Genomic DNA, 24,407 nt, shown 5'->3' with positions numbered 1-24,407 from the left:
CGCTTCCCATGGGGGCTGCAAGGCAAAGCCCTGACTTCTTGATGTGGACTGTGACACCTCCGTCCCTGCCCTCCCTTAATACTCCCCACTCCCCTTGACCCCAGGGCCCTTGCACAGCATGTCCCCTCAGCCTTCAGACCTCTTCCTTGGCTGCTGGTGGAGTTTCTCCCTCCCTATCAACCCTGGGCTCAGCTGCCCTTCCTCCAGGCAACCTTCCCTGGTCCCATGTGTGTCAGCCCCAGACCACTTTCCTCATGTGCTTGTCGTTTGCACTAAGACTGGCCCCAGCGTCTCCATTTCCACCATCCCCTTCCATGCCCTTTCTCTTGTCTGCCAACAACCTTGTTCTCTCTCTTCAAGGTCCAGGTTAAGTGTTTCCTCCTGTGGACAGGTGCCCAGACACCCTTGCCAACATCTTCACTTTTCTTCCTGGGCTCCTGTATCTTTGCCAACACCTCCTTCAATGGGCCTCTCTCAGAGCTGTGATAGCAAGAATCCCACTTGCCAGGGTCCACACTGTGCCAGGCGGCTGTGTGGACACCCTGAGGGATCTGAGGATGGGCGAGACCAATGTGGCTTCCAAGGTCACACTGAGGAGATGGGGCAGGGACCAGACTCAGGTCCTTTTGGAAGCCTGTGCTCTTCCCACCAAGGCCACCGCCTCTTTCCCTTCTGTCCCACCGCGGTTGATGGTCCTGGGCAAGAGGGACAAAAGGGCAACTCACGGGATATCGCAGCCTCCAGTTCCAGCCTGGCTGGAGTGGGAACCCTGAGAAAGTTTGTTGGTGTGGTGAGCTGCCTGCAGGGCAGAGGGGAGGTAGGCCCTGCCTGACTCAGCAGAAAGCCTGGCCAGCTCGAGAGACCCAAGCAAGCCCTGCCTACCAGGAGGCCCAAGTCCCCACCATGACCTCACCCTGCCTTGGGCCAAACCCAGTCAGTACCCAGCCTGTGTGGTTGAAATTCCTCAACCAGACCAGGGCCATTTGGAAAGAAGATGTTGCTCCATATTCTCTTCTAGAAGCTGCAGTACTATTTTGGACATAAAGAGAATGATCAAGGATCAGCCTACATTTCTGAGTTGCCACTTAAGGGCATGCAAATTAATGAGCATTCTTTCCCCCAAATTACTATTTACTATGAAGGTTTGAACTCCTGGATGTCCCAGCATCTGCTTTCATCTGCTTTTTTTAGTTTTTTTTTTTGAGCTGGAGTCTCACTCTTGTCACTCAGGCTGGAGTGCAATGGCGCGATCTTGGCTTACTGCAACCTCCACCTCCCAGGTTCAAGCAATCTCCTGCCTCAGCTTCCCGAGTAGCTGGGATTACAGACACCTGCCACCACGCCCAGCTAATTTTTGTACTTTTAGTAGAGACGGGGTTTCGCCATGTTGGCCAGGCTGGTCTCGAACTCCTGACCTCAGCCTCCCAAAATTCTGGGATTACAGGCATGAGCAGCAGTGTCTGGCCCCAGCATCTACTTTTAAAAGAAGTGAGCTACACATGGCTCTTCAGGTCGCAGCCCCGGCAGATGGGGAAAGCTGTTTGCATACCCCGGCCCTGCCACTGCCTCTTCCTCCAGAATTCCTTTTGCAGAGCTTGGGGGTCTTCACAACCAGAAATGATGCAAAAAGTAGACCTTTCTTGGTCCTTTGGAGTGGAGGGCCCTGGAATGTGGCTCTGAACACAGAAGTGCTCCTGAGTGACCACCAAGGGAAAGGAAAAAGCAGCCACCCCGTTCTCCACCTTCTCGTAGGCCCAGGGATTTGAGGAATAATAAGAAAAACAAGAAAGAAAGAATAACCTGGGTCTTGCAGGACCACGTTAATAACTGCTGATCACAGAACAGCAAAATCATGCAGTCTCAAGTCTTAAAATCAAACAGTGACAACTGAGGCAATTGGAGCATGGACTAGATGGAGGACAACAAGGGGGAATGGCTGTTACTTTCCTAAATGCGATAATGGCATGGGGTCCTTTGTGAAAGCCTCTGTTTTGAGTCCTTCCTCTTGAGCAACCCAGGCTAAAGCATTCAGATGCATTCAGGAGCACGGTGTCTGCAGTTTACTTTCGCATGGTTCAGCCAAAACATGGTGTCTACTTCATGACATTGGATTTGGCAATGAATTCTTGGATATGATACCAAAAACACAGGCAACAAAAGGAAAATAGATAAACTGGACTATATCAGAAAGAAAAAACCCTTATGCTTCAGAGGACATTATCAACAGAGGGAAAAGGCAGCCCACAGAATGGGAGAAAATTCTTGCAAATTATATTTGTATATGGGCTAATATCCAGTTAAGGGGTTAATATCCAGAGCATAAACAGAACTCCTGCAACTTAACAACAAAAACAGCCCAATTAAGAAATGAGCAAAGCAAACAATGGGCAAGACAATCCTAAACAAAAAGAACTAAGCTGGAGGAATCATGCTACCCTACTTCAAACTATACTTCAAGGCTACAGTAACCAAAGCAGCATAGTACTGGTACAAAAAATAGACACATAACCAATGGAACAGAATGGAGATCTCAGAAATAAGACTCCATATCTACAATGATCTTCAAAAAACCTGATGAAAACAAGCAATGGGGGAAGGATTCCCTATTTAATAAATGGTGCTGGGAAAACTGGCTAGCCACATGCAGAAAATTGAAACTGGACCCCTTCCTTATGCCATATACAAAAATTAACTCAAGATGGATCAAAGGCTTAAATGTAAAACCCAAAACTATAAAAACCCTAGTAGAGACACATCTACTGATTGAAATGGATGTCTTAGTCTAGGTTACTATTTTTGTCATATGGAATTGAATAAAATGCAGGATGTAATATAAAAAGAAAAAACTCTAGAAGAAAATCTAGGCAATACCATTCAGGACATAGGCATGGGCAAAGATTTCATGAGGAAAATGTCAAAATCAATTGCAACAAAAACGAAAATTGACAAATGGTATCTAATCAAACTAAAGAGCTTCTGTACAGCAAAAGAAACTATCATTGGAGTGGACAGACGACCTATGGAATGGGAGAAAATGTTTGCATTCTATCCATCTAACAAAGGTCTAATACCCAGAATCTACAAGGAATCTAAACAAATTTGCAGGAAAAAACCCCATCAAAAAGCAGGCAAAGGATATGAACAGACACTTCCAAAAGAAGACATTTATGTGGCCAAGAAACATATGAAAAAAAGCTCAACATCACTGATCATTAGCGAAATGCAAATCAAAACCTCAATAAGATACCATCTCACACCAATCAGAATGGTGATTATTAAAAAGTCAAGAAACAACAGATGCTGGTGAGGCTGTGAAGAATTAGGAACACTTTTACACTGTTGGTGGGAATGTAAATTAGTTCAACCAATTTGGAAAACAATGTGGTGCTTCTGCAAATACCTAGAACCAGAAACATCATTTGACCCAGCAATCCATTTGGGTATCACTGGGTATATACCCAAACAAATATAAATCATTCTATTATAAAGATACACGCACCTGTATGTTTATTGTAGCACTATCCACAATAGCAAAGACATGGAATCAACCCAAATACCCATCAATGGTAGACTGGATAAAGAAAATGTGGTACGTATACACCATGGAATACTATGCAGCTGTAAAAAGGAAAGAGATCATGTCCTTTGCAGGGACATGGGTGACACTGGAAGCCATTATCCTCAGCAAACTAATGCAGGAACTGAAAACCAAACACCACATGTTCTAACTTACAGGTGGGAGCTGAACAATGAAAACACATGGACACAGGAAGGGAAACAATACACACCGGGGCAGTCAGAAGGAGGGGCACCAGGGAGGGAGAGCATCAGGATAAATAGCTAATGCATGTGAGGGCTTAATACCTAGGTGATGGGTTGATAGGTGCCGTAAACCACCTATATAACAAAACTGCACATCCTGCATATGTATCCCAGAACTTAAAATAAAATTTAGAAAAGAAAGAAAAAGAAAAACAATAGACAATAAATAGAAGAAAGAAAAGAAATGGGCAAAGAATCTGAACAGACATTTCTCTAAGAAAGACATACAAATGGCCAAAAGCACATGAAAAAACACTCGGCATCTCTAACCATTAGGGAAATGGAAATCAAAGTCCCATTGAGACGCCACCTCATACCCATTAGGATGGCTACTGTCAAAAAACACAACCTAACAAGTGTTGGTGAGGATGTAGAGACACTGGAACCCTTGAGCACTGTTGGCGAGAATGTGAAATGGCACAGGCGCTGTGGAAAACAGCAGGGTGGTTCCTCCAAAATTATCAGCAGAATCACCATATGACCCAGCAGTCCCACTTGTGGGTACATACCCAAAAGAATGGACACAGCAGCATTATTCACAACAGCCAAGAGACATCTTTGGGAGAGCTTTGCCCAGGCTATGTTCCCACAGGAGCCCAACTGAGCCCACATCTTCTTTCTTTCTTCCACTACTAAGGCCCTACTATGTGCATGTCCCATGTACCCACAAAGACACTTGAGAGAGAAGTGCCTGGCCTGTTGGGCATAGAGAACTCCTCACTGTGTCCTGTATCTTGCTGGCATCTGGGCCTTCCCTGACAGTCTCTGCAGTCCCTGGTTTTCTGCTGCCATTAAAGCATCCAACTTTCAAGACCTGCCTCTTGTGAGCTCAGAGCCACTTCTCCCAGGCCTGGTGGCTGGCAGGATTGGGACTGGGAGCAGGTCCAGAGCTGGAACATCCACAGAGGGGGGTGCAGGGTGCAAAAGCAATGCAGAGCAATTCACACGCTCCCTCGCCACCACCCCACATGGAGCCATATGCCCAAGAGACTTTCTAGTGCCTGTTGTTTTTTTAGGGCATTGGTAAATTTTTAGCTGCCTCAAATAGACAAGTGTGCTGTGGGGAATGTGATGAACAATGGAGAGCCACAAAATAAAATCACTATGCAAACCAAGTTTAATGGAAGGTTCTTAGCTTGTTCTCGGAGGGAACTCCCATGGGAGGCTGTGTCCTGCAGACAGAGTGGGAGGCTGAGGCCCATCTTTAGCTGTGGTTACAGTTAAATCGAAGGCTTCAGCACCGCTGAGCTTTCCAAGACCCAGCAGGAGCCTTCCAAGGGCCTCTGGGCACCATGCATGCAGGACAGGCAGGCAACGGGTGACCTGGGGCCGACGCCTCAATGCTGTGCATATCCGAAACACTGGGCAGGAAAGATATGAAAGGAGGCCAAGTGGCCACTCCTCATGGCTCATGAGTGCTCACAACCCAGCATATGGCCTGCCTGAGGGAACATAAACTAGCAGATGGGCAGAGAGGGCCTCCCAAGGTATTTAGAGAGAACAGAGACTGGGCTCTAGAAGACAAGTGGCCTCAAGAGACGGCCAGGTGCAGTGGCTCACTCCGGTAATCCCAGCACTTTGGGAGGACAAAGCAGGCAGTTCACAAGGTCAGGAGTTCGAGACCAGCCTGGCCAATATGGTGAAACTCCATCTGCACTAAAAATACAAAAATTAGCCAGGCGTGGTGGCGTGTGCCTATAGTCTCAGCTACTCAGGAGGCTGAGGCAGAAGAATCACTTGAACCCAGGAGACAGAAGTTGCAGTGAGCAGAGATCATACCGCTGTACTCCAGCGTGGGCGACAGAGTGAAACTGTCTCAAAAAAAAAAAAAAAAGAGATAAGCAGCTGAGGTTCCTAGAGCAAGGTGTGCTCAGAATCATGCTTCTCTGCCTTCCGCCTCCACCCCTTCGATGGCCTTGGAGAGAAAGCAGTGCATTCCGTCTGAATATGTGGATGGCTGAGGGCACAGGCAGATGCTGAGCAACCTCTCCTCCTCACCTCCTCCTACACTGTCCTTGGCCATAGAACTCTTTAGAATCAGTTCAAGGCTTCTCAGCTTAGGAAGGGATTTATCGCATTCTGAGAAACCCTTTTTGGGGTGGAATGATTATCATGTCAGTATTCTGATGTTCTGATCAGGGACTCTGAATGTATAGACAAACATAATAAATATCTGTGTAGCAACTTCTTTGTTCCCTGGGTTTGGGTGCCAAGAGCACTTGGCTGGGAGTAGCTCTGTGTCCTTGGGCAAGTGACTTGTCCTCTCTGGGCCCACGCTTCTGCAACTACAAATACTGGTAGTAAGACTGACTTCCTGGGGCCCCGATGAGAACAGAAGGGCTCTAGTGTCTGGTACAGAAGAAAGATGCCATCATTGTGCATTGAGTGATGTTGAGACAATAAAAGTCTTCTTACACCTTTTTTCCCAAAGGCTTCACACATGCAGGGAGAATGTGGCTCTGTGGGTTGGCAGCTGTGGGGCGAGGCAAGTGAAGAGAGCCTGTTAGCAGTCCTGGGTGAATTGTGAGAACACTTGTCACAGCAAATAGCAAGCATTCTGCTTTTGACATTCCAGCAACAGAGCCAACCTGCTTCCCTACAGACAGAATTCCAGATCTTCCCTGGGGCCTGCACACCCTTGACTCTCAGGCCCCTGCACCCTTGATTCCCGGCCAGCAACCCATCCCCGCTAGTCCTGGTCACTCAGCTTGTTAGGCAAACATTTCTTTCTGTTTGAGGCTTTTATAGCTGCAGGGTTCCATGGGAAATGTCTTAGCTAAAGATGTGCCTCAAGACACCCTGATGTTAGATGCCTTTCCCAACACATTTTCCCTTCGGCACTGCTATTTTTAAAGCTCAGCAGAACATTCAGAGGGAGACGCAAAGCTGCAGCAGGCGAGGGAGGGAAAGGCTTGCTCTTGATTTTTCCGACTGCAGTCCAGCCTTCGGGCTGACCGGCCACCTCCTTTCCTCATGTCTTCTCAGCAGGAACATTTACTAGTGTTTCTAAATAACTCAACCGGCCAGCTAGAAACCCAACACAGGAGGGTGTGGACAGGGGGCTGTGGGTGGGGCAGGACACCAGGTGCTTCCATCCTTGAGTAAGGCTGAGGAATTTCTCATTATTGCAAAAGGAGAGAAAAGATCTGCAATTGGATGCTTTTAAACAGGAAGGTTTAGAATCTCTTTTTAGTGCCTCCTTTTTTCTTCCTCTTTGCCCGTGCATTTTCAGGTGTTCAGATAAACAACTTGGAATTGTACCTGGGTGCTTTGTCTCAAAGGGAGGCCCCTCCCTCCCGCACCCCATCTTTCTCAAACTCACTGTTGTCCTGGCACCACTGCTACAAAGATCACTGGTTTTACCTGAGACCATACCTTCAAGCTACAGCCATGATGAGGGATGCAGGCAGGTGAAGGAGCCCCTGCACCACACCGAGGTTTCCTGACAAAGTGGGTCCCGTACACAGAGCAGCGGCCATAGCCATAGGCTGCGTGAACAGCAATTGTAAAACGGGGAACAGAGCTTAATGATCATAAATCCTAGGTAGAAGGAGGCACCAAAGCATGGACTTTTGAATCAAATGAGCTAAAATCCAGCTACTCGGGAGGCTGAGGCAGGAGAATTGCTTGAACCCAGGAGGCGGAGGTTGCAGTGAGCCGAGGTCGCACCACTGCACTCCAGCCTGGCACCTGGCAACAGAGCAAGACTCTGTCTCAAAAAAAAAAAAAAAAAAGGGCTAAAATCCCATCTCTGCCCCTGACTAGCTGTGCAATCTTGAACACATTACGTAACCTCTCCAAGCCTCAGTTTCTTCATCTGTGAAATGGGGTTAATGTCAATCTCATTCGTGTCAAGATTAAATCAAACCATGTATATTTGATTGACTGCGGTCTTTCTGGGTCCTAAAGTTGTGCTCTTTCACTGTATGAATCTGCTTTTTGGAACTAAAATTTTTTCCTTTACTCAAATATTCTTTCAGAGAAAGACCAGGGGCCACACCCTGGCCCCTGATGGTTCCAACCTGGCCCCAAGATGTGGGTTAGGGAGGTACTGTGGGCTTTAAAAACCAAGTTATATTAGAATTCTTAATTCATGTGGATGGCTTGAACAGATCAGATGCCCTCTGGCCCTGCACAGGCCTCATGGCTCTCTAGAGTCTCTCACCAGTCTGATTTTTAAGCAGCTGGCCCTCAGAGGCCTGGGGGCTTTCAACCCCTGATCTAGAAAGTCTCTTTCCTACACACCACGGGACATTCCCCTTGAGTTGCCCACTGTAAGTGACTCAGAAGGCCAGGAGGCCACATTTTTTAATGAAGCTAGAGTCCAACAGCCCAAGGAAGCCTGGGAGCTTCACCAGAATCCAGAGCACTGCACTGCACTTCCCAGGCCTCTTGAGGGAGCCAGTGAGTCAATGATTTCAAATTCCTAAGGAAAGAGGGCAACTGAGGCAGAAAAGTGGCAAACTTATTTGCTTAATAATGAAGATAATTCTAGTGTTTCTGGATGCTTCCACTAGCTGCAAGTCCACAGGGCCCTTCCCATGCCTAGACAGAGCACACTTGGAGACCACACCTACCCCAGTTCCCAGGCTGGCCTCACCACTGGCTGACCCCAGGCAAGTCCTGCCACCTTATGGGACTCAGTTTGCTCATCTGCAATATGGGTCTGTCCTACCTCTGATACCGCTATTCCGAGTTACCCCCAGGGATCGCCCTTCTCTACTCTCAGTGGGTAGGGCTGATACTACCCACCTTTTCTGTACAAATAATCCAGGCCTGGACAATCAGTCAGTAAGAATCAGCCCTGAGACTTTTGCTAGAAAGAGGTGCTGTTTTTCCACTGAGGTTGCTCAGGTAAACCTGCTGGCGGCCTTCATGGCCTTCATTGGGGGAAAGCCTGTCTGGGAATGAAGTTAAACCAGGGGAATGAGAGCTGGGGAGAGACAGATGGAGAATAAGACTTTTGACGTCCTGGATCCAGCCATCTCTGAAGCCTTCAGTTCCATTCACCAAACAATCCCTGCTTTTGCTTAAATCACCTTGACTTGGGTTTCTGTCTCTTGAAACCAAGAGACTTGACTGGTACATACTCAACTTCCACTGTTGGCTCCATTCACATTTAGAACACATCTCTAGCATCACAGCCACCACACCCTTTCCACCCAAACCTGAAGCCAACCACGTCTCATGCCCATTGTGTCCTTGTCACTTTGCACGGGACCTTGGCGAAAGGGAAGCAGAGAATGCCAAGGCTGGAGCGGAAACTCTGATTCCCTATAAGAGCAGCCACCCAAGCTCCCCCTGGGTTTTCGGAAAGCCTCTCACCTCTGTCTTATTCCGAGAGAGCACGCTGGAGTCGATGGGCCCAAGGGACAAGTTTGGCAGCACAAGGTTGAGCACTTTCGCAGCAAGGACCTAGCCGGGGAGAGAGAACAAGAGCTGTGAGTACAAGCACCACCACACCGAGCTCTTCCGCAGTGACGGTTTACAGTACATTGAGAGTGATGCCCAAACTGAACAACAGCCAGGTTCGTCTCGCAAGCCTGCGTCCTCAAGCCTGCATGCCCAAGGACTCTCCCTTCTGACTCAGCCGCTAGCCAGCCTGCCTCTGCTCCACCCGGGGGAGCCGGGCAGGCGGCCGCCACGCTCAAGGCAGTAAGTCAAGTCTGGATTTTGCCTGCTCTGCACCCTCCCGTTGATCACTCATGAGTTGTAATTTTGCATCACGGACAAGGGCTGCCCAGGCTGACCTCTGGTACCCAGGCCATTTCTCTTGGGTATTGAAAACACACAGCAGGAGTAAAATCACCCAGATCAGCTGAGCGGGAAGCAGGATGGGGCAGAAGGGCCTGCAGGATCATACAGAGGATCCGTGCGTCCATTTCTCTTGGTGGGGGGCGGGGGTAGAAATAGCACCAGGAGGAGGTGTGTGGCAGAGGGAAGGAGAGCTGGGTTTGATTCCTGGCTTTGCTGCCTCATGAACATGCGATCTACACGTCGCTAAGCCTCCATTTCCTCAGCTGCCAGTGGAAGCTTGACCCTCCCCCAGAGGACCACAGGGAAGGTAAATGACACCCTGTGTGCAAAAGCCCAGGGAACACAGCAGGAGCTTAATACATGCTCACTGAACTTGAGCCTGATTTGGACCCAAACCTTCCCATCCCCTCCCCCATCTCTCCTTCTGGATCTCTTGTTTTTCCAGGAAAACAGAGAACCCGGATCTCACACTTTTGCCTTCAGAGAGGGGCTGTTTTAATTTCTGCAATGTGCACAGACATTTGGGGATGAAAGATGCTATTTCAAAAGTGAGCTGTGAAATGCTGAAATTAAAATCAGATGGAAGGTGGCAAGCAGTGAATTCTCAGTGCACATCAAGGGCACAGGGCACGTAGCTCAGTACCCTTGGCGGAGGGCAAGGGCACTCACGGGCATCAAGGAACCACCTTCTGGTGTGTTGGGCACAGCTTCCTGATTCTTTTATTTTTGAGTCAGGGTCTCACTCTGTCATCCAAGCTGGAGTGCAGTGGTACATTCTTAGCTCACTGCAACCTCCACCTCCCGGGTTCAAGCCATTCTCCTGCCTCAGCCTCCTGAGTAGCTGAGATAACAGGTGCGCATCACAACACCCGGCTAATTTTTGTATTTTTAGTAGAGATGGGGTTTCACCATGTTGATCTTGTGATCCACCCACGTCAGCCTCCCAAAGTGCTGGGATTACAGGTGTCAGCCACCGCGCCCAGCCAGTCTCCCAATCTTTACAAAATCCCTGGAAGGCAAGGATTCATTTTCACTGAACAGGTGAGAAGATGGAGGCTCAGTACCACAAGGTCCATGGGAGAGTCCCCGGGCTGGGAGGCCACTTTATCTCTTCATGCCACATGGCCTGGATTACTCTGTCTCTGCTGCTATCTGTCTCTCTCCAGGAGTGTGACCCAGAGTTCTAACCTTCCAGTGGGTCTTGGCACAACGGCTGCTGATGTCCTTTTGGGGGACACAATTGCTGTACTTGCCTACCCTCCCTGTAGGCCCAGGGCTAAACCCTCCTGTGTCCTAGGCCTGCACAAGTGCAATGTGACTGCCCATCACAATTGTTTCTCAACCATCCAGGATCAGTCAGACAGCAAAAAACAGGCTTTTCTCTTAAAGGGCTTTGCCCCATGTGCATGAACCTCCATGTGCACTGTCCCCCAGCCTTGGCATCCAGGAAAGCAGATCTAATTCTGTGGCCACCACTGTGCCAGGTACTTTGCTGAGTCCTGGGCTCTGACTTTGACCGTCTAGTGTAGAAGCGTGCAGCTGCCTGACTTGGAGCACTGTGATGGGGCATGGTGTGTCCGCATAATCAGAACCCTCGAAACATGGCTGTGATATGTCTGGAACGTTCAAGAGTCCAGCTGGTATCATGGGCCAGCTCCACAAATGAGCATGGGAAAGGAAATCTTGGCATTCTGGGAATTCTGCACAAGGAATAGGGTATTTTCAAACACAGATCAAATGTCTGTGAACTCCAAGAATTGGGAGCTCCTCTGCATTGGGATCTGTGCTTTCAAAGGTTAAAATAATCTAAAAATGAGAAATGGAGTGCATCAGTGCATAAAGGCAGCAGGCAGCGGCTCTGTGGCCTTCACTAGGCTCCAGCTGTGTAAGGATGATGTTTCAGGGCCTTAGCTCTCACCTCCAGCAGTAGTGGTCAAGGGCCACACTATGAGGGAAGACTCCTGTGTTCCACAGTTATGAAGAACTCACTTCTAGATATTCTGCTATTCTCAGTACCCCTGTCTCTGCTCCCTGATGCAACAAGGGCTGCCAGCTGTGGGGGGGATCCTGGCCACACTCAGGAACCATGCAAGGTTCTGTGTGACAGGATGGTATGGAAATGCCAGCCTGCTCCCAGGTTGGCCTACCTGCTTGCTGGGGCCCACACAGCCTTCTCAGGGACATGGCTGTCTTTTGCAAGCCAGTTTCCTACCCATTCCCTGACCAGATGGCTCAGATCCAAGAAAAGGCCCGGGGACCTACACCTTAGCAGCGCCTGCCACAGAGGTGAAAGCAAGAGACCACACAGCATCCACTCCATTTCATCCAAGCCCACCACCAGATTTCTCATCGTGCCACCATTTGTGTTTTGGGGACCCATCACCTGATTCTGCAGGGTCCTGGGCCCCGAGGTGCCAGTCAATCTTCAGGATTAGTCATTTGTGAAGACAGACTTACCTTCATCCTCGAACATCTGTTTCTGCTGCTGGCACCTCTTAAACCAAAACTTTTATACCAAAAAGTGCCAGGGCCTCTGCTTCCAGGCTCTGGAGAAGATGCTGACAGCTTAGGCTGTTGGTGCCACAAGGATCGGTGCAGCTTAAGCCATCCTTGCAGTGGTTTCGTAGCGGGTGGGGAACAGGGAACAGACAGCCAGAGAGAGCCTGCCTCCGGGAGAGAATCACAGCAAGCCCTATTCTGTCCCCTCACACAGCAAGCCCGATTTTCTTTCTCCATGAATAGGGGAACTTTTTGCAGCTAAAGGATGCTTTTAAGAAAAGAGCTTCATAGGAAAAAAGAAAGAGGAGAGTCACTTCCTGAGAAATATTAGGTTTAGAAAATGAACAATGCAAGGGCTAGTCCCTGGAGGGAAGGAAGTGATTCCTGACAGCTGACTGACTGCCTCACCATCCCCTTCGATGTACAAAAAGCCAAGGCCTGGGAGGCCTCCCCGTCTGCAGCTGTGAATGATCTATTGCTGAAAGTGCAAACAGGAGATGTGGCAAGAACACATCCTGCTTAGGAATGGAGACAGAAGGTGACTTCCGTTGCACGCATCCAGCTGAGTGCTGGCCACCCAGGACTGATGGGGGGAGCAGCCACCCTCGCTCCCCTAAAGGAGCTGCTGCTAGCTGGTTCAGGATGAGGGAATGTGCCTAAAAGGACAAGCTTGTAACAGTAAAAGTCCCATGGCTGTTGGTGTAGATGAGGCACCAGTGTCTTAGCGACAATAATTGGTCATTCTATCATGAATGTGGATGGAGGATCACGCCCTCCAGGAACGCCTGGTGTGGATTCTGCAGTTTTTTCCCGGTGAACGCACACACAGCCATGTCCTGGTGCTAAAGCCCAAGGAATGCCACCCCAAGAATAGAAAGTTCTCAGTGCATAGATGGCTGCTGAAGCCCTGGGTGCAAGTTACACCAGAAAGAGTATACAAAGAGGCAGGAGGGGACCTGCATGGATACACCATTCACAGGACAGGTGTAGAAACAGAAACCCATGAAGGAGACTTCTAGAGTCCTGGGATTCCCTTAAAACAATCTCTAACTCCCTGTCTTCCCAGGAAGATGGAACCGTGTGTACTGTTCTGTTTCTTCAATCCAGTTGGCGTACGGTAGCAGGCATGGCACGCCCAATCCTGACACCCCAGCGCCTCCCTGTTCAGTGTGGTCCTCACACCAGCAGCACCAGTGGCTCCAGGACCAGTGGTACTGGCCTCTGGGTCAGGATCTGTAGCTTTGCAAGACTCCTGGGCATTTGCATGCGTGTTGAAGTCTCAGGGGCTGGCAATGTCTGTGCCCATGAAACACCACAAACACCTCCTCCTGGTGCTGCCCTTAGAGATCTTGATAGCAGTGGCTGAAGTGGGGCCCTGGCATCAGTGTCATTTTCAGGCTCCCTAGCGATCCTGTGTGCAGTCAGGGCAGAAGTGCTTTAACAGGCAGTGGCTAGGATGGGGGCGCACACGTCCCCACAGGGCAAGCTGCCCTTTTAAAGGAACCGCCATAAGAGATGTTTGCACAGCCCTGATCCTCAGCTCTTTCTTTTTCTAAACCTGCATAGTAAGTTCCAAGCCACATTTCTAACAAGACTCAATTATGTAGAGGCAAAGTTTTAATGATAATAACTTCATGGCTTAAAAAAATTAGGCTTTTAGCCTCTTCCCCACAAAGGCCCCAAGAAAGAGGAGAGCTGCCATGCAGGGGCAGGATGCTTTGAACAACTGCAAAAGAGATTCCTTTTCTCTGCTACTCTTTTAAAATTTGTTGATTTCATGAGCCTAATCTCTCCTGAAGGAGGAAAGGGTAGGATGGGAGGAGAAAGAGCTAAGCAGAGGAAGTGGGTTGATTGTGTATGAGGGAAGGCAGAACGGTTGAGCAGGGGGCATTGAGGCCGCATGACCAGGAAGCAGCGAGGAAGGAAGGAAGGAGTCGTGGCAGGTCCCACACCCAGATGGATCACATTGTTGAGGTCGACCAGATGGTTGCTGCTCCGGCTCTCCTACAGCCTCCACCCTGAGCTGTGAGCACACCAGGGAAGCCTCGGAGGGAGTTGCTCACCCAAAAAGGAATTGGAATCCAAAAGCTTAACGTTCTTGACACCTTTTCCATCAAGTCTTTCAAAATCCTCGGATAATCCTGCAGGAGCATTGAGAAGGCCTTAGATCCAGCTCAGGAAGAGGGGCCCCTGCATGGCTCCCCCACTGAGGTGAGACTCCTCCATTTGCCCCATGACCCTGGCAAAGCCGGGTGTGTGCAACCACAGAGCTCCTAATTATGCCGGATCAACCCAGACTCCAGGGATCATCACCTGAGAAAAATTTGGGGCCAAAACCCATGAAAAATGGCTACACAGTCACTGGACTCCAACCCCAGAAAGGACAGGCAATGAAATGGAGAAACCAGACTCAGAGACGTGAGGCAGGCACATTTGGATTCAAACTTTAATTCCAAATCCTTGAGAAAGTCTGTGATCTCAGTTGCTTCACCTATACGACAGGGATAATTAAACCAACTCCAAAGGGATGCTGGGAGAGCCACATGAGACCCAACCGCTCCAGAGCAGGTCCTAACTCTCTTCTTGGCTTCTGGCCCTAAGGAGAGGTCCAATAAATAGGTGTTGGTTGACTAAACGAGTGAGTGAATGTCATTTAAAGCAGAGACTTCAGGAAAAGCAGGTGACATGCAGCTTTGCAACAAATGACGCAGCCACCCACAAACAGGGCAACTCTCCCATGGCTGAAGTCAACATCTTGATGAGCAAGAGGCTTAAGGGGCGTTCCCGATGCACCACTGCACCCATCACTTTAAATACTAGAGACAGGCATAAATGCCTTTATTGATCCAGAAGATTTTAATGGCTCCCTGTGATCATTTCTAAGTGAATCTCACTTCTGCCAGTGAAAGCCTTGCCATGAGGAAGGCAATTACAGATGCTGTTTCCTAAGTGGCTTCTGCAGGCTGACCTGTGTGCAGGAGGCTAGGACTCCCTGCCTTCCATGGGGCAGCACTGTGACAAGGGTCACGGGATGGCCATGTGCAAGACACAGCAGGGACTCTTGGGGTTGCACCAGATTTTCTTGAGAGCGAGAGGACACCTTAAGGCAGCCATAAAATAGAAAGTGTTGTGCCCCTTTCCCAGTGACCCTCGCTGGGAAGGCCAGGACGCTTGTTTCCTGACAGATCAGGGGCTCATGAAGATGTGTGGCAGGAGGCTTGCTAGGAAGATGGCTGGTTCCCAGAATCTTATGTGTCTAGAAAACACAACACCCAGCTCTTAGACAGCAACTTCTTTTGCTCTGCAGAACAGAGGTGAACTAACCCCCACAGCGGCTCATCGCTGCTGCCCAAAAGGCCAATGCATGGCTAAGTTGCTGTCTCCTGGGTCCAAATTCACTTGAAGCTTGAAAGTGTGGCCAGTCCCTGTGTTCCACTTGTTTCCCCTCCCTCCCTGCAACTCCCATTGCCCCAAGGGCCTTCTGGATTCTATGGCTAAAAACAGATGAGTGACATTAAGATGGGAGTGGACTCCATCAAGGAAAGCTGATTTCGGGCATGTTTTGGGGTGAAAGGGAGTATCCTGCATGCTCACTGGCCTGAGCTGGTGCTCAAGCTGACCTCGAGCAAGACATTTGGCCTCATTTCCTTGTCTGTAAATTTGGAATAATTTCCCTTCCTTCCAGGTCAGTGCTGGAGAGGAACAGAGACAATGCATGTCAGGCACCGAGTACTGGGCTCCCAGTGGCAAGCCCCTTCTCCCTACTGGGCAAGGTGCCCCACTTGGCGGGGAGTGGGACTATCTTGAAGCACTGGTGAGCTCCTGCATCCCTGCCCCAGGAGCCCAAGGGACAACCTTGGCAACAGGAAGAGGTCATTTAGAATGATTACTCTGCTGGTAGGCTGAGATCCCCATTCTGCAAGCTTAGCCCAGGGGGATTTTTCTCTCCCAAGAGGCTCCCAGGGAAAGAAGGGGCCCTCAACCTGCAGTTGCTCTTGATTGCTGTCCCAGACAAGTAAGGGTGGGAAATCCTGAAGGGGGCCTGGAGTTTGACGTTTTTCCAGCTGGGGGGGCCACAGTTTCACTTTTGTACCCCGGCAAGAGCTACAAGCTGTGGTGAAAAAACCCACGGAGCGACCTCACGAATAGCCAGACTTGTTATGATGCATGGAATTTTTGTTTCTGAATTTCTGCTGCTGCCACTTTCTTTGTGAAACCACTTTCTCAGCAGAGACAATGTTTGGGGCCCCCCCATCCGTCCTCATTGTCTCATCTCCAGGCTAAATATATCTCAGCTTGTTGAAAACCAGCATCCACATAAGAACCAGATGGTGGCGAGATTTAGGAGGGTGGGGGCGATCTGGCATTCTCACATTGCAGGGGGTGGGGGCTGGCCGTCTTCCACAGGCCAGGCTGTACTCATAGACTCCGCGTCTCACACTGCCACTTACGAACTGGGGAGTTGCTCTAGAAGGTGCTTGGTGCCGTGAAAGTGTTGAATGGCTTGATGGATTAAGCACTGTCTGAGGAGTCAGGAGGCTGAGACTTGACTCTGCTCTGCTGCCACTCACAGACGCACTCAGGGAAGCCCCTCACCCCCACCACCAAACAGATTTCCCATCCAGAGCATCAGAGCGGGGAGGTGAGCTCTAGGAATTGTTCCATCCTTGAGGCTCATAACAGCAAACAACTGGAAATGACCCCAGCGCACCCTCCCTAAACCAGGACCTATCCCTGCAGTGGGACCCTTGGTAGGTCCGAATGGGGAAGGAGCACCAAAAGGCTGCTAAGCAAAACCACAAAATAAAACCCAAAACCCACAAAAACAAACACACCAACCAAAAGAACAAAAGCAAACACAGAGTACCCCTGACATGCACAGAGCAAGCTCCCATCTGTGCGAAAAAGAACAAATGAAGTGAGCATTGACAGAAGATGCAGAGACTCTCACTGGTACCATGGGTTGCTGCCCACGCCGACCAGGCGAGAGACTCCCTGCATCTTCTTTGGAATTTTGAACCATAGAAATGTCTTATTCTTAAAACTTTTAAATTACATTAAAAATAGATCCTGTGAGACTTTCAGGAAGGTTGTCAGACAAGACTAGAAAATGTACCAAGAGTGATGAAGTCTTCCAGGGGCAGGGCGGCCAAATGCATCATGGACTCTGTCAGCCAAAATTGCCAGAGATGCAGGAGCAGCAACAGATTTCAGGGAGGGGAGGCTGGACCCTCAGGTCTGGGCCAAAGGGAAACCTAATTTGTCTTGGTTAATAAGAGGAGACCCGTGTTCCCCCAGGGGCAGCTGGCTCCTGATGTCACAAGGTGATCTATTAGCACAAGGCTTTGAAAGGTCACAGTAGTGGTCTTGCCCAGAGTGCCCCCTCCCCTGGTCAGCATGGAACCCAGGGGACTCTGGGAGGAAACCTTGTTGGTCCCACCTCCAGGCCCAGCTGCCAGGGTCCCCCTGGTGCACTTTATCTGAAGACCTACGGTCCCTGGCTTTTCTCTAAGGGAAAACATCCATTGCAGAAACATCCATTTTCTCCCCAGGGGAAATATCCTAGATAGGGAGTGAGCAGCCCTGTATGCAAACCCATCACAAGGGCTGTACGGTCCTGGCCAGCTATTCGTCCTTCCTAAATCCAGATTTTCCTCTCCAGAAAGCGCTGCTGCGAACTGCTCCTGGGCTGGAGGGGAGTTAAGTGAGACAATGCCTGGGAGAGCACAGCGCATGCCTGGCATTGGCTGAACCTCACAGACCTGCGTACAGCAAATCCCACGGAACACAGCGGGAACGCCCTGCAGCTGTGAGCCTGGTCTGCTTATTCTACTTAGATAATTAGAACCATAGTCACGGGAGATGCTGAGTAGGTCATGCCTCCTCCTCTCCCCCCTGCACATTTCAGTGATGAAGAGGTAGTGCACGTCCAGGCATTGTGATGCTAAGGGACCTTGATCATTCCATGACAGACCTCTGGTGCTGTCCCACATGGCACCGAAATTCATTAATGACAGTCGATTTCAGTAAGTCCGTGATTTGCTTAAACTGGAGTAAAATCAAAGGAGATATCATCCATCTCTCTCACAAACTAAGTAAATCATTGTTCTCTGGCTAAACCATCAGAGAGTCCCCAGTTTCTCATTTGCGCAGCCCAGTCCCATTTCAGATGTATTTAATTGAAAGCCTGTCTCTAGAGCCAGGAGCAAGTCTGTGGTCATGGGCTGAAGGAACCCCTTTGTGGATGTTTTTATAAGGTTTTGTTCCCTATGCTGTGTTGAGGAAAGTAGGGTGCGGGAATAAGAGCTACTGTCATTATTTAAATGATCCCCTAGTCCATAGGGTAGGCCTGTGGGTGACAGCTGCCCAGTGCAACTGGCCCCATGACCTACCACCTCATCTCTTTCTCCTTTGAGAGTCTCCAGAACTGGCTCAGGAGGCAGCAACCCCTGCCCAGTGCTGGGGTGAGACTAAGGATTCCTTGGGGATACATGGGGTTGGGATTCTCCACCCTCACTGGGGCTATGTATCTACCTTAAACCTGATGCCTTCAAGGCTGGGTCTAAACTGATACCCTGTCAACAAGCCAGTGTCATAAGCAAGCAGCTTTCCGAGGTCACTGGTTTCATCTCCTTTCTCGGGGGAGAGAAGGTGCCTGCTCCAACTCTAGATATTATTTGCTGGTTCATTTGCCTTGGCAAAAGCAGCCCAGAGCCCCCGCACCTACAGGATATATTGTTCCTGTGAGTCATTTCAACCAGAAAAATGAAATGACGGATCCCTACCAGTCAGAGGTCGAAAGTGCCCAGGGCGAGGGACAGCTTCAGTGAATGCGACCCCATCCTGCAGTTAGGAGTCCCCTCACTGCTCACTTTCTGCTGAGGTTGGCAAAGAGTCAATGAAAAACAGCCCAGGCCTTGAGTGTGACTTGTTAACAAACTTGACTTTGCTGGACAGATAACAAGCCTAACCTCTTCTCCTTTTAAAATTCATTAGTTAAGACATGCACAAATAGGAAGACATAGTCCTTTTGTCTTGGGGGGAAAATGCACCTGCCTTCAGAAATTACAGAACCCTGGTGGCAACAGTGTTGGATATTTGTCCAAATCCTTGCACAATAGTCTGAGGTCCAAGGATGGCCTTTGGCCCTTTTACACAGACTCAGGCTACAAATGAAAGCCCCATGTCCCAGGGAACCTGCAGGAGTTGTACAGACTGGAAAGTCCTTTTACCTTGAAAGTTGTTGCAGATTCAGGATTGGCAAGAACCAGAGGCGAAATGAGTACCATGCCGGCGAAGTGGCCCGGTCTCTCTGCGGCCGTGAGGATGGCAATGGCACCTCCCTGTAATGCAGAACGGGCAGAGCTGCTGTGTTGGGCTTGCACCAGTGCACATATTTCTAATAAACACGACCGATGCAGTCCTCTTGAGCTGCAGTCCTGGCCAAGAGCACTGAGGAGGACTACCTCGGAAGAGGCACCATCAAATGTTGGATAAACTAGATCTGCAATTATTTTACTACACATGTTTTTTTCTCTGGGTTTTCCAAGAGCAAACATTGCGGAGAGACATAAATAAGGTTCTTGCTTGTGGGCCGCAAGTTAAACAATAACACATTTCCACTTCATTTCAAGCCCAAAGCTGGCAGAACCCCAACTCATCTATCCCGACAAGCTTAATAGGAGGGGTTTTTTGTTGTTGTTGTTGTTGGGGGTAATCTGATCATAATAATAGATTGCTATACTATACTTTTCCTGGTTTAGTTAAAGGTCCTAGAAATTTAAATTCCAAGAAAAATGGACATGAACGTGGATGGTGCTGAAGGAGGCCTCATCTGTTTGCTGAAGCACAAAGGTGCTTGAAAGCAAGGGTTGCAATTGCAAATGCTCACAGGGGCCAGGCAGGTAAGAGAAATGTAAGGACAGAGGCAGGCAGTGATCAAGGGGTGGGAGGCAAGACCTGCCCTGGTGAAATGTCCTCAGGCATTCAAATTCAAGCAGTTCAATATATCTTGATCAGCCAACCAGCCTGCTTTTTCTGTAGGTAGATTTGGCCTGGGGGCTGCCAGTGTAAGGACCCTGATGTAAATACTACATTTGCTTGATTCTTGGAAGGTTTTAAATATTTAAAAGGCGGAAGAAGTTGGAATAAACTTTAAGGAATTATTTCCACGGGGACCCTTTGTTCCTAGGTATCATTTGTCGTCTGTACTGTACAATTCTGAAACAAGCACACAGGGTTTGGGGACATTTCATGTGCTTCTTATTGATGGAGGAGCTAATCCCCTCTCCAAGAAGTGGCTCTTAGTAGCCTCACTGTTAAATGGCACCAAATGGGCCAAGGAGCATCGATAAAAAGATCAGTTTTCAAGAGGCCCCATACTCAAGCTGCTTGGTAAGGACCAGCTGGCAACCTCACTTGTTTCCTAAGCACAGAATTGCCCAGGAACTCCAAGTGCAGTGCATAAAAGGAGACATCATGCCAGCTAGGCAGAGAGCAGGTGGGGCAGGGAGTCAGGGCCACCCCCTTCCCTCTGCAAGGCTGGGAGCCAGGCTGGATTTGACCTGCGTCTTCTGTGGTCTGCTTACCATGGAATGTCCCAGAAGGAAGACAGGAAGCCCAGGGTAGTCTTTCTGCACGGAATCCACATGCTGCAACACATCTCTGACGAAAACATGGAAGTCAGACACTACCATCCTCTCCCCTTCGCTCTGTCCGTGGCCAACTGGAAAGGAATGGGAGATGAGAGAGAGCTACAGTTACCAGATCGGCTCCTGCCCAAGCCCAGAGGTCTCCTCACTGCAATCACGGACCTCTCTCCTGAGCGCCTGAATGTGTCACCTCGTTTAACCCTTTCCGGCCACTCTTGAACGTTGGAATTCTTCTCCCCATGTTTTATGGATTAGGAAACTGAGGCACACAGTGGTTGAGGAACGTGCCTAGACCACAGCACTAGGAAGCGATGAGCCAGGGTGAACATACTACAAAGCCTCCCTCAGGGCAGTTTCCAAGGAAGGGAGAAAGGACAGGGGCACAGAGAGCCCAGTTTTCTGCAAAGTGGCCAGGAGTAAGACAAAGAAGTCTCAGAATTTTCCTACATTTTCCCTGTTCCTGGTCCTGGGCGGCTATGCCTGAATATTGGCCTTTCACCAGGTAGAGTGGTACACTTGGCCCCTCATCTTACAGCTTTAGGTGAAGATAATATGACAAATATAAAACGAAGTGCAGTCGTCGGGTGTGCTTGCCAGCAAGCTTCTCAACGAAGCTGCAGTGAAACTAGGTCACACTCTCTCCCTCTTGGGTGTAATCTGCTACATATCTATGCCGTGCACCCGCTTGTTCTTTCCTCAGGGCCCTCCACTCTCTCCCTCTTTGAAGGACATCAGTCGCTACAGAAACAACTCACTGGCTGTGGCTTCACATTCGGGCTGAAAGCAGCTGTGACGGTTTGAAAATTGCAAAAAAGAAAGCGCTTCTGGAGAACTGGGACCACACAGCCAGAAGGGCTGCCCAAACCTTCCCTGCTGAGAGCCTGAAGCACTCATTAAGCCTCTGCCACCTCTGAGGAGGCTTCTGCACTAATAACGGTCACCACCTGGAACTCACAGGCCGCCCAGACTTCCAGCTTGGAGACCCTCTTGCTGTCAGGCCCTGAGCTCCCGTGTTTCCCACTGGCCTGTCCCCTGCGCCCACCTTCCCAGCCACCGCCCCATGGTCTCTCTGACCATCCCACTGGGCCCGGGGTCCCACTACCCTCTCAGCAACACTCCCTGTTCCCTGGCCCTTCTGAGTGTTTTTCTCTTTTAAAATTTGTTTTTACTTTTTACTGTGCTATCATATCCATAACATAAATTTTACTATTTGAACCATTTTTAAATGTACAGTTCAGAGGCATCAAGGACATTATTGTGCATCTCGGTTCTTTTTTATCTTCCCATGCTGAGATTCCACACCAATTGTTATGGGCTGACTTGTGTTGCCCAGATCCATATGTCAAAGCTCTAACCCCCGGGATCTTGGAATGCAACCTTACTTGAAGACAGGGTCTTAAAAAACATGATTAAGTTAAATGAGGTCCTTAGGGTGGGCCCCAATCCAAATGACTGGTGTCCTGTAAGGAGAGGGGATTAGGACCCAGACATAGAGGGAAGGTGATGTGAGGATGCAGAGAGACGGCAGCCATCCACAAGGCAAGGAGAGCCTGCAGGAGAAACCAGCTCTGCCGATGCCCTGATCGTGGACTTCCAGCCTCTGGAACTGTGAGACAATAAATGTCTATTGTTGAAGCCCCCACTTGCGGTCCTTTGTTATGGAAGCCCTGGGAAACTCAGATACTATTAAACCCCAACTCCCATTTCCTCCCCACTCTCTCTTTCCCCACACCCTGGCACCCTCTATTCCACTTTCTGCTTCTATACATTTGACTTCTCTAGGGACTTCCTATGAGTGGAATCAGGCCATATTTGCCCTTTTGTGTCTGGCTTATTTCACATAGCACAGTAACCTCAAGGCGATCCATGTAGTTGTATGTGTCAGAATTTCCTTCCTTTTTAAGGCTGCATCATATTCCATTCTGTGGATGGACCATGTTCTGTTTATCCATTTGTCTGTTGATGGACTATTTGGGCCGTTCCCACCTTTTGGCTATTGCTAATGATGCTGCCGTGAACATAGGTGTGCAAATATTTCGTCACATCCCAGCTTTCAGTTCTTTGGGGCATACACTCAGAAGTGGGGTTGCTGGGTCAGATGGTGATTCCGTGTTGAATTTTTGAGGCATGTCCCCCCATTTCCATGTGGAACATCTCTCTGGATGCAGCCCCTGCTCCTCCGCAAGGACTGCCGCTCTCCACTCTGAAGCCTGAGGGCTGGCTGCACATGAACACTGAGCCAAGGCAACACCAGGGATGCCCAGTGACCTGCTGCCTCTTCCCACAGGCTTGGTCCTCAGCCACATTCATCTGGGCATCTCTTCCAGATGTCTCTATTTTCCCAAAGCTTACACTCCTACCTCATGACCCTGAGAACACAGTGTCACTCATCTATTTTGAAAACATGGGGAGAGTCCAAAACAGTGCTTTACATCAGAAGCATTCCCCTTCCTGATTCCGACCACTCCCGGCCCAGCCTGCTCCTGTGCCAGCTGCATCCCTGTCCTCTTCCTTCATCCACAGCCCCCCAGCTGCCCTCTTCCCTTCCTCCTCCCTTTCCTCCTTAAGGGTTGATCCACACTCATGGCCTTTTCCCCACCTACATTCTCTCTCTAGCCCTGGAGGCTCTGTGCAACCCTCAGCTGAGTCAACCCCAGTGGGCTTTTTTCCACCCCATCCTATTCTGAGCTCTTGGCTCACTCAGCACCACATGCTCCCGCTGACCTTGTCATGGGGCACACTTGGAAATGAACTTCCACGCCTGGAAGTGACTTCTCATCTGACTGCGTTTTCTTTGTCTATTTTCCTCCCTGGATGATTTCTGTACTTATTCATTCATTCATTTTTAGTTTAAAAATTGCATTTTAAAAGATACTCTATTCACATGGTTTAAAATCAAAGTGGTATGAAAGGTGTATACTGACTGTCCCTTTCCCACTTGTTCCCATTCACCTGATTCCCCATCTTCCCCTAAACTCTTCTCTTAGTGTCTCAGCCTCTTTACAAGCAAATACGAATATAAATCCTGATTTTTACCCCAGTCCTAAACAAAGAAACACATAACAGATCCTGCTCTGCGTGGGGCTTTGTTCACTCGACACTATATCCTGAAGATCTTCCAACGTTTGAAATAGGGCTCCTCTCCAACTTCTTACTACGAAATTTTCAAATGCACAAAAACACTGAAAGGATATTTCAATAAATACCCATATGTCTACTATCTTTATTCAACAATTGTTATTTTGTTTGCTGTATATTTACACATTTATGAATATAAAAATGGCTGAATATTTTACAAGTAAGTTGCAGCTGGACAAGGTGGCTCATGTCTGTAATCCCAGTGCTTTGGGAGGCCAGGGTGGAAAGTTCACTTGAGCCCAAGAGTTTGAGACTGACCTGGGCAATATAATGAAAGAGAGACCCTGTTGCTACAAAAGTATTTAAAACATTAACTGGGCATCGGTGGTGTGGTGGCACACACCTGTAATCCCAGCTACTTGGAATCACTTGAGCCCTTGAGGTTGGGGCTGCAGTGAGCTGCATGCCAGTCTGGACAAAAGTGAGACCCTGTCTCAAAAAAAAAAAAAAGAAAGAAAGAAAAAGAAGAAAGAAAAAGAAGAAAGGAAAAAGGAAAGGAAAGGAAAGGAAAGGAAAGGAAAGGAAAGGAAAGGAAGGAAG

At 49.1% G+C, this 24,407-nt stretch overlaps 1 protein-coding gene across 2 annotated transcripts in view; it reads right to left on the bottom strand.

Moving 5' to 3' along the window:
* MGLL (monoglyceride lipase) overlaps nucleotides 1–24,407 on the bottom strand; it is a 135,553-nt gene that overhangs the window by 13,181 nt on the left and 97,965 nt on the right. For both annotated transcript variants that reach the window (XM_032267970.1, XM_032267969.1), the window contains exons 4-6: nucleotides 20,667–20,803; nucleotides 19,311–19,421; nucleotides 9,148–9,237 (exon numbers count right to left, since the gene is read on the bottom strand). In XM_032267970.1, coding sequence (XP_032123861.1) covers nucleotides 9,148–9,237; nucleotides 19,311–19,421; nucleotides 20,667–20,803 — 338 coding nt within the window. The remainder of the gene's footprint in view (nucleotides 1–9,147; nucleotides 9,238–19,310; nucleotides 19,422–20,666; nucleotides 20,804–24,407) is intronic.

The sequence above is a fragment of the Sapajus apella genome, unplaced genomic scaffold (genome assembly GCF_009761245.1).
Source record: "Sapajus apella isolate SASKATOON/1434 unplaced genomic scaffold, GSC_monkey_1.0 scaffold174, whole genome shotgun sequence".
Taxonomy (NCBI): domain Eukaryota; kingdom Metazoa; phylum Chordata; class Mammalia; order Primates; family Cebidae; genus Sapajus; species Sapajus apella.
Note: the sequence above shows the minus strand (reverse complement) of the source record. Positions and strands in the feature narration are given on the sequence as shown.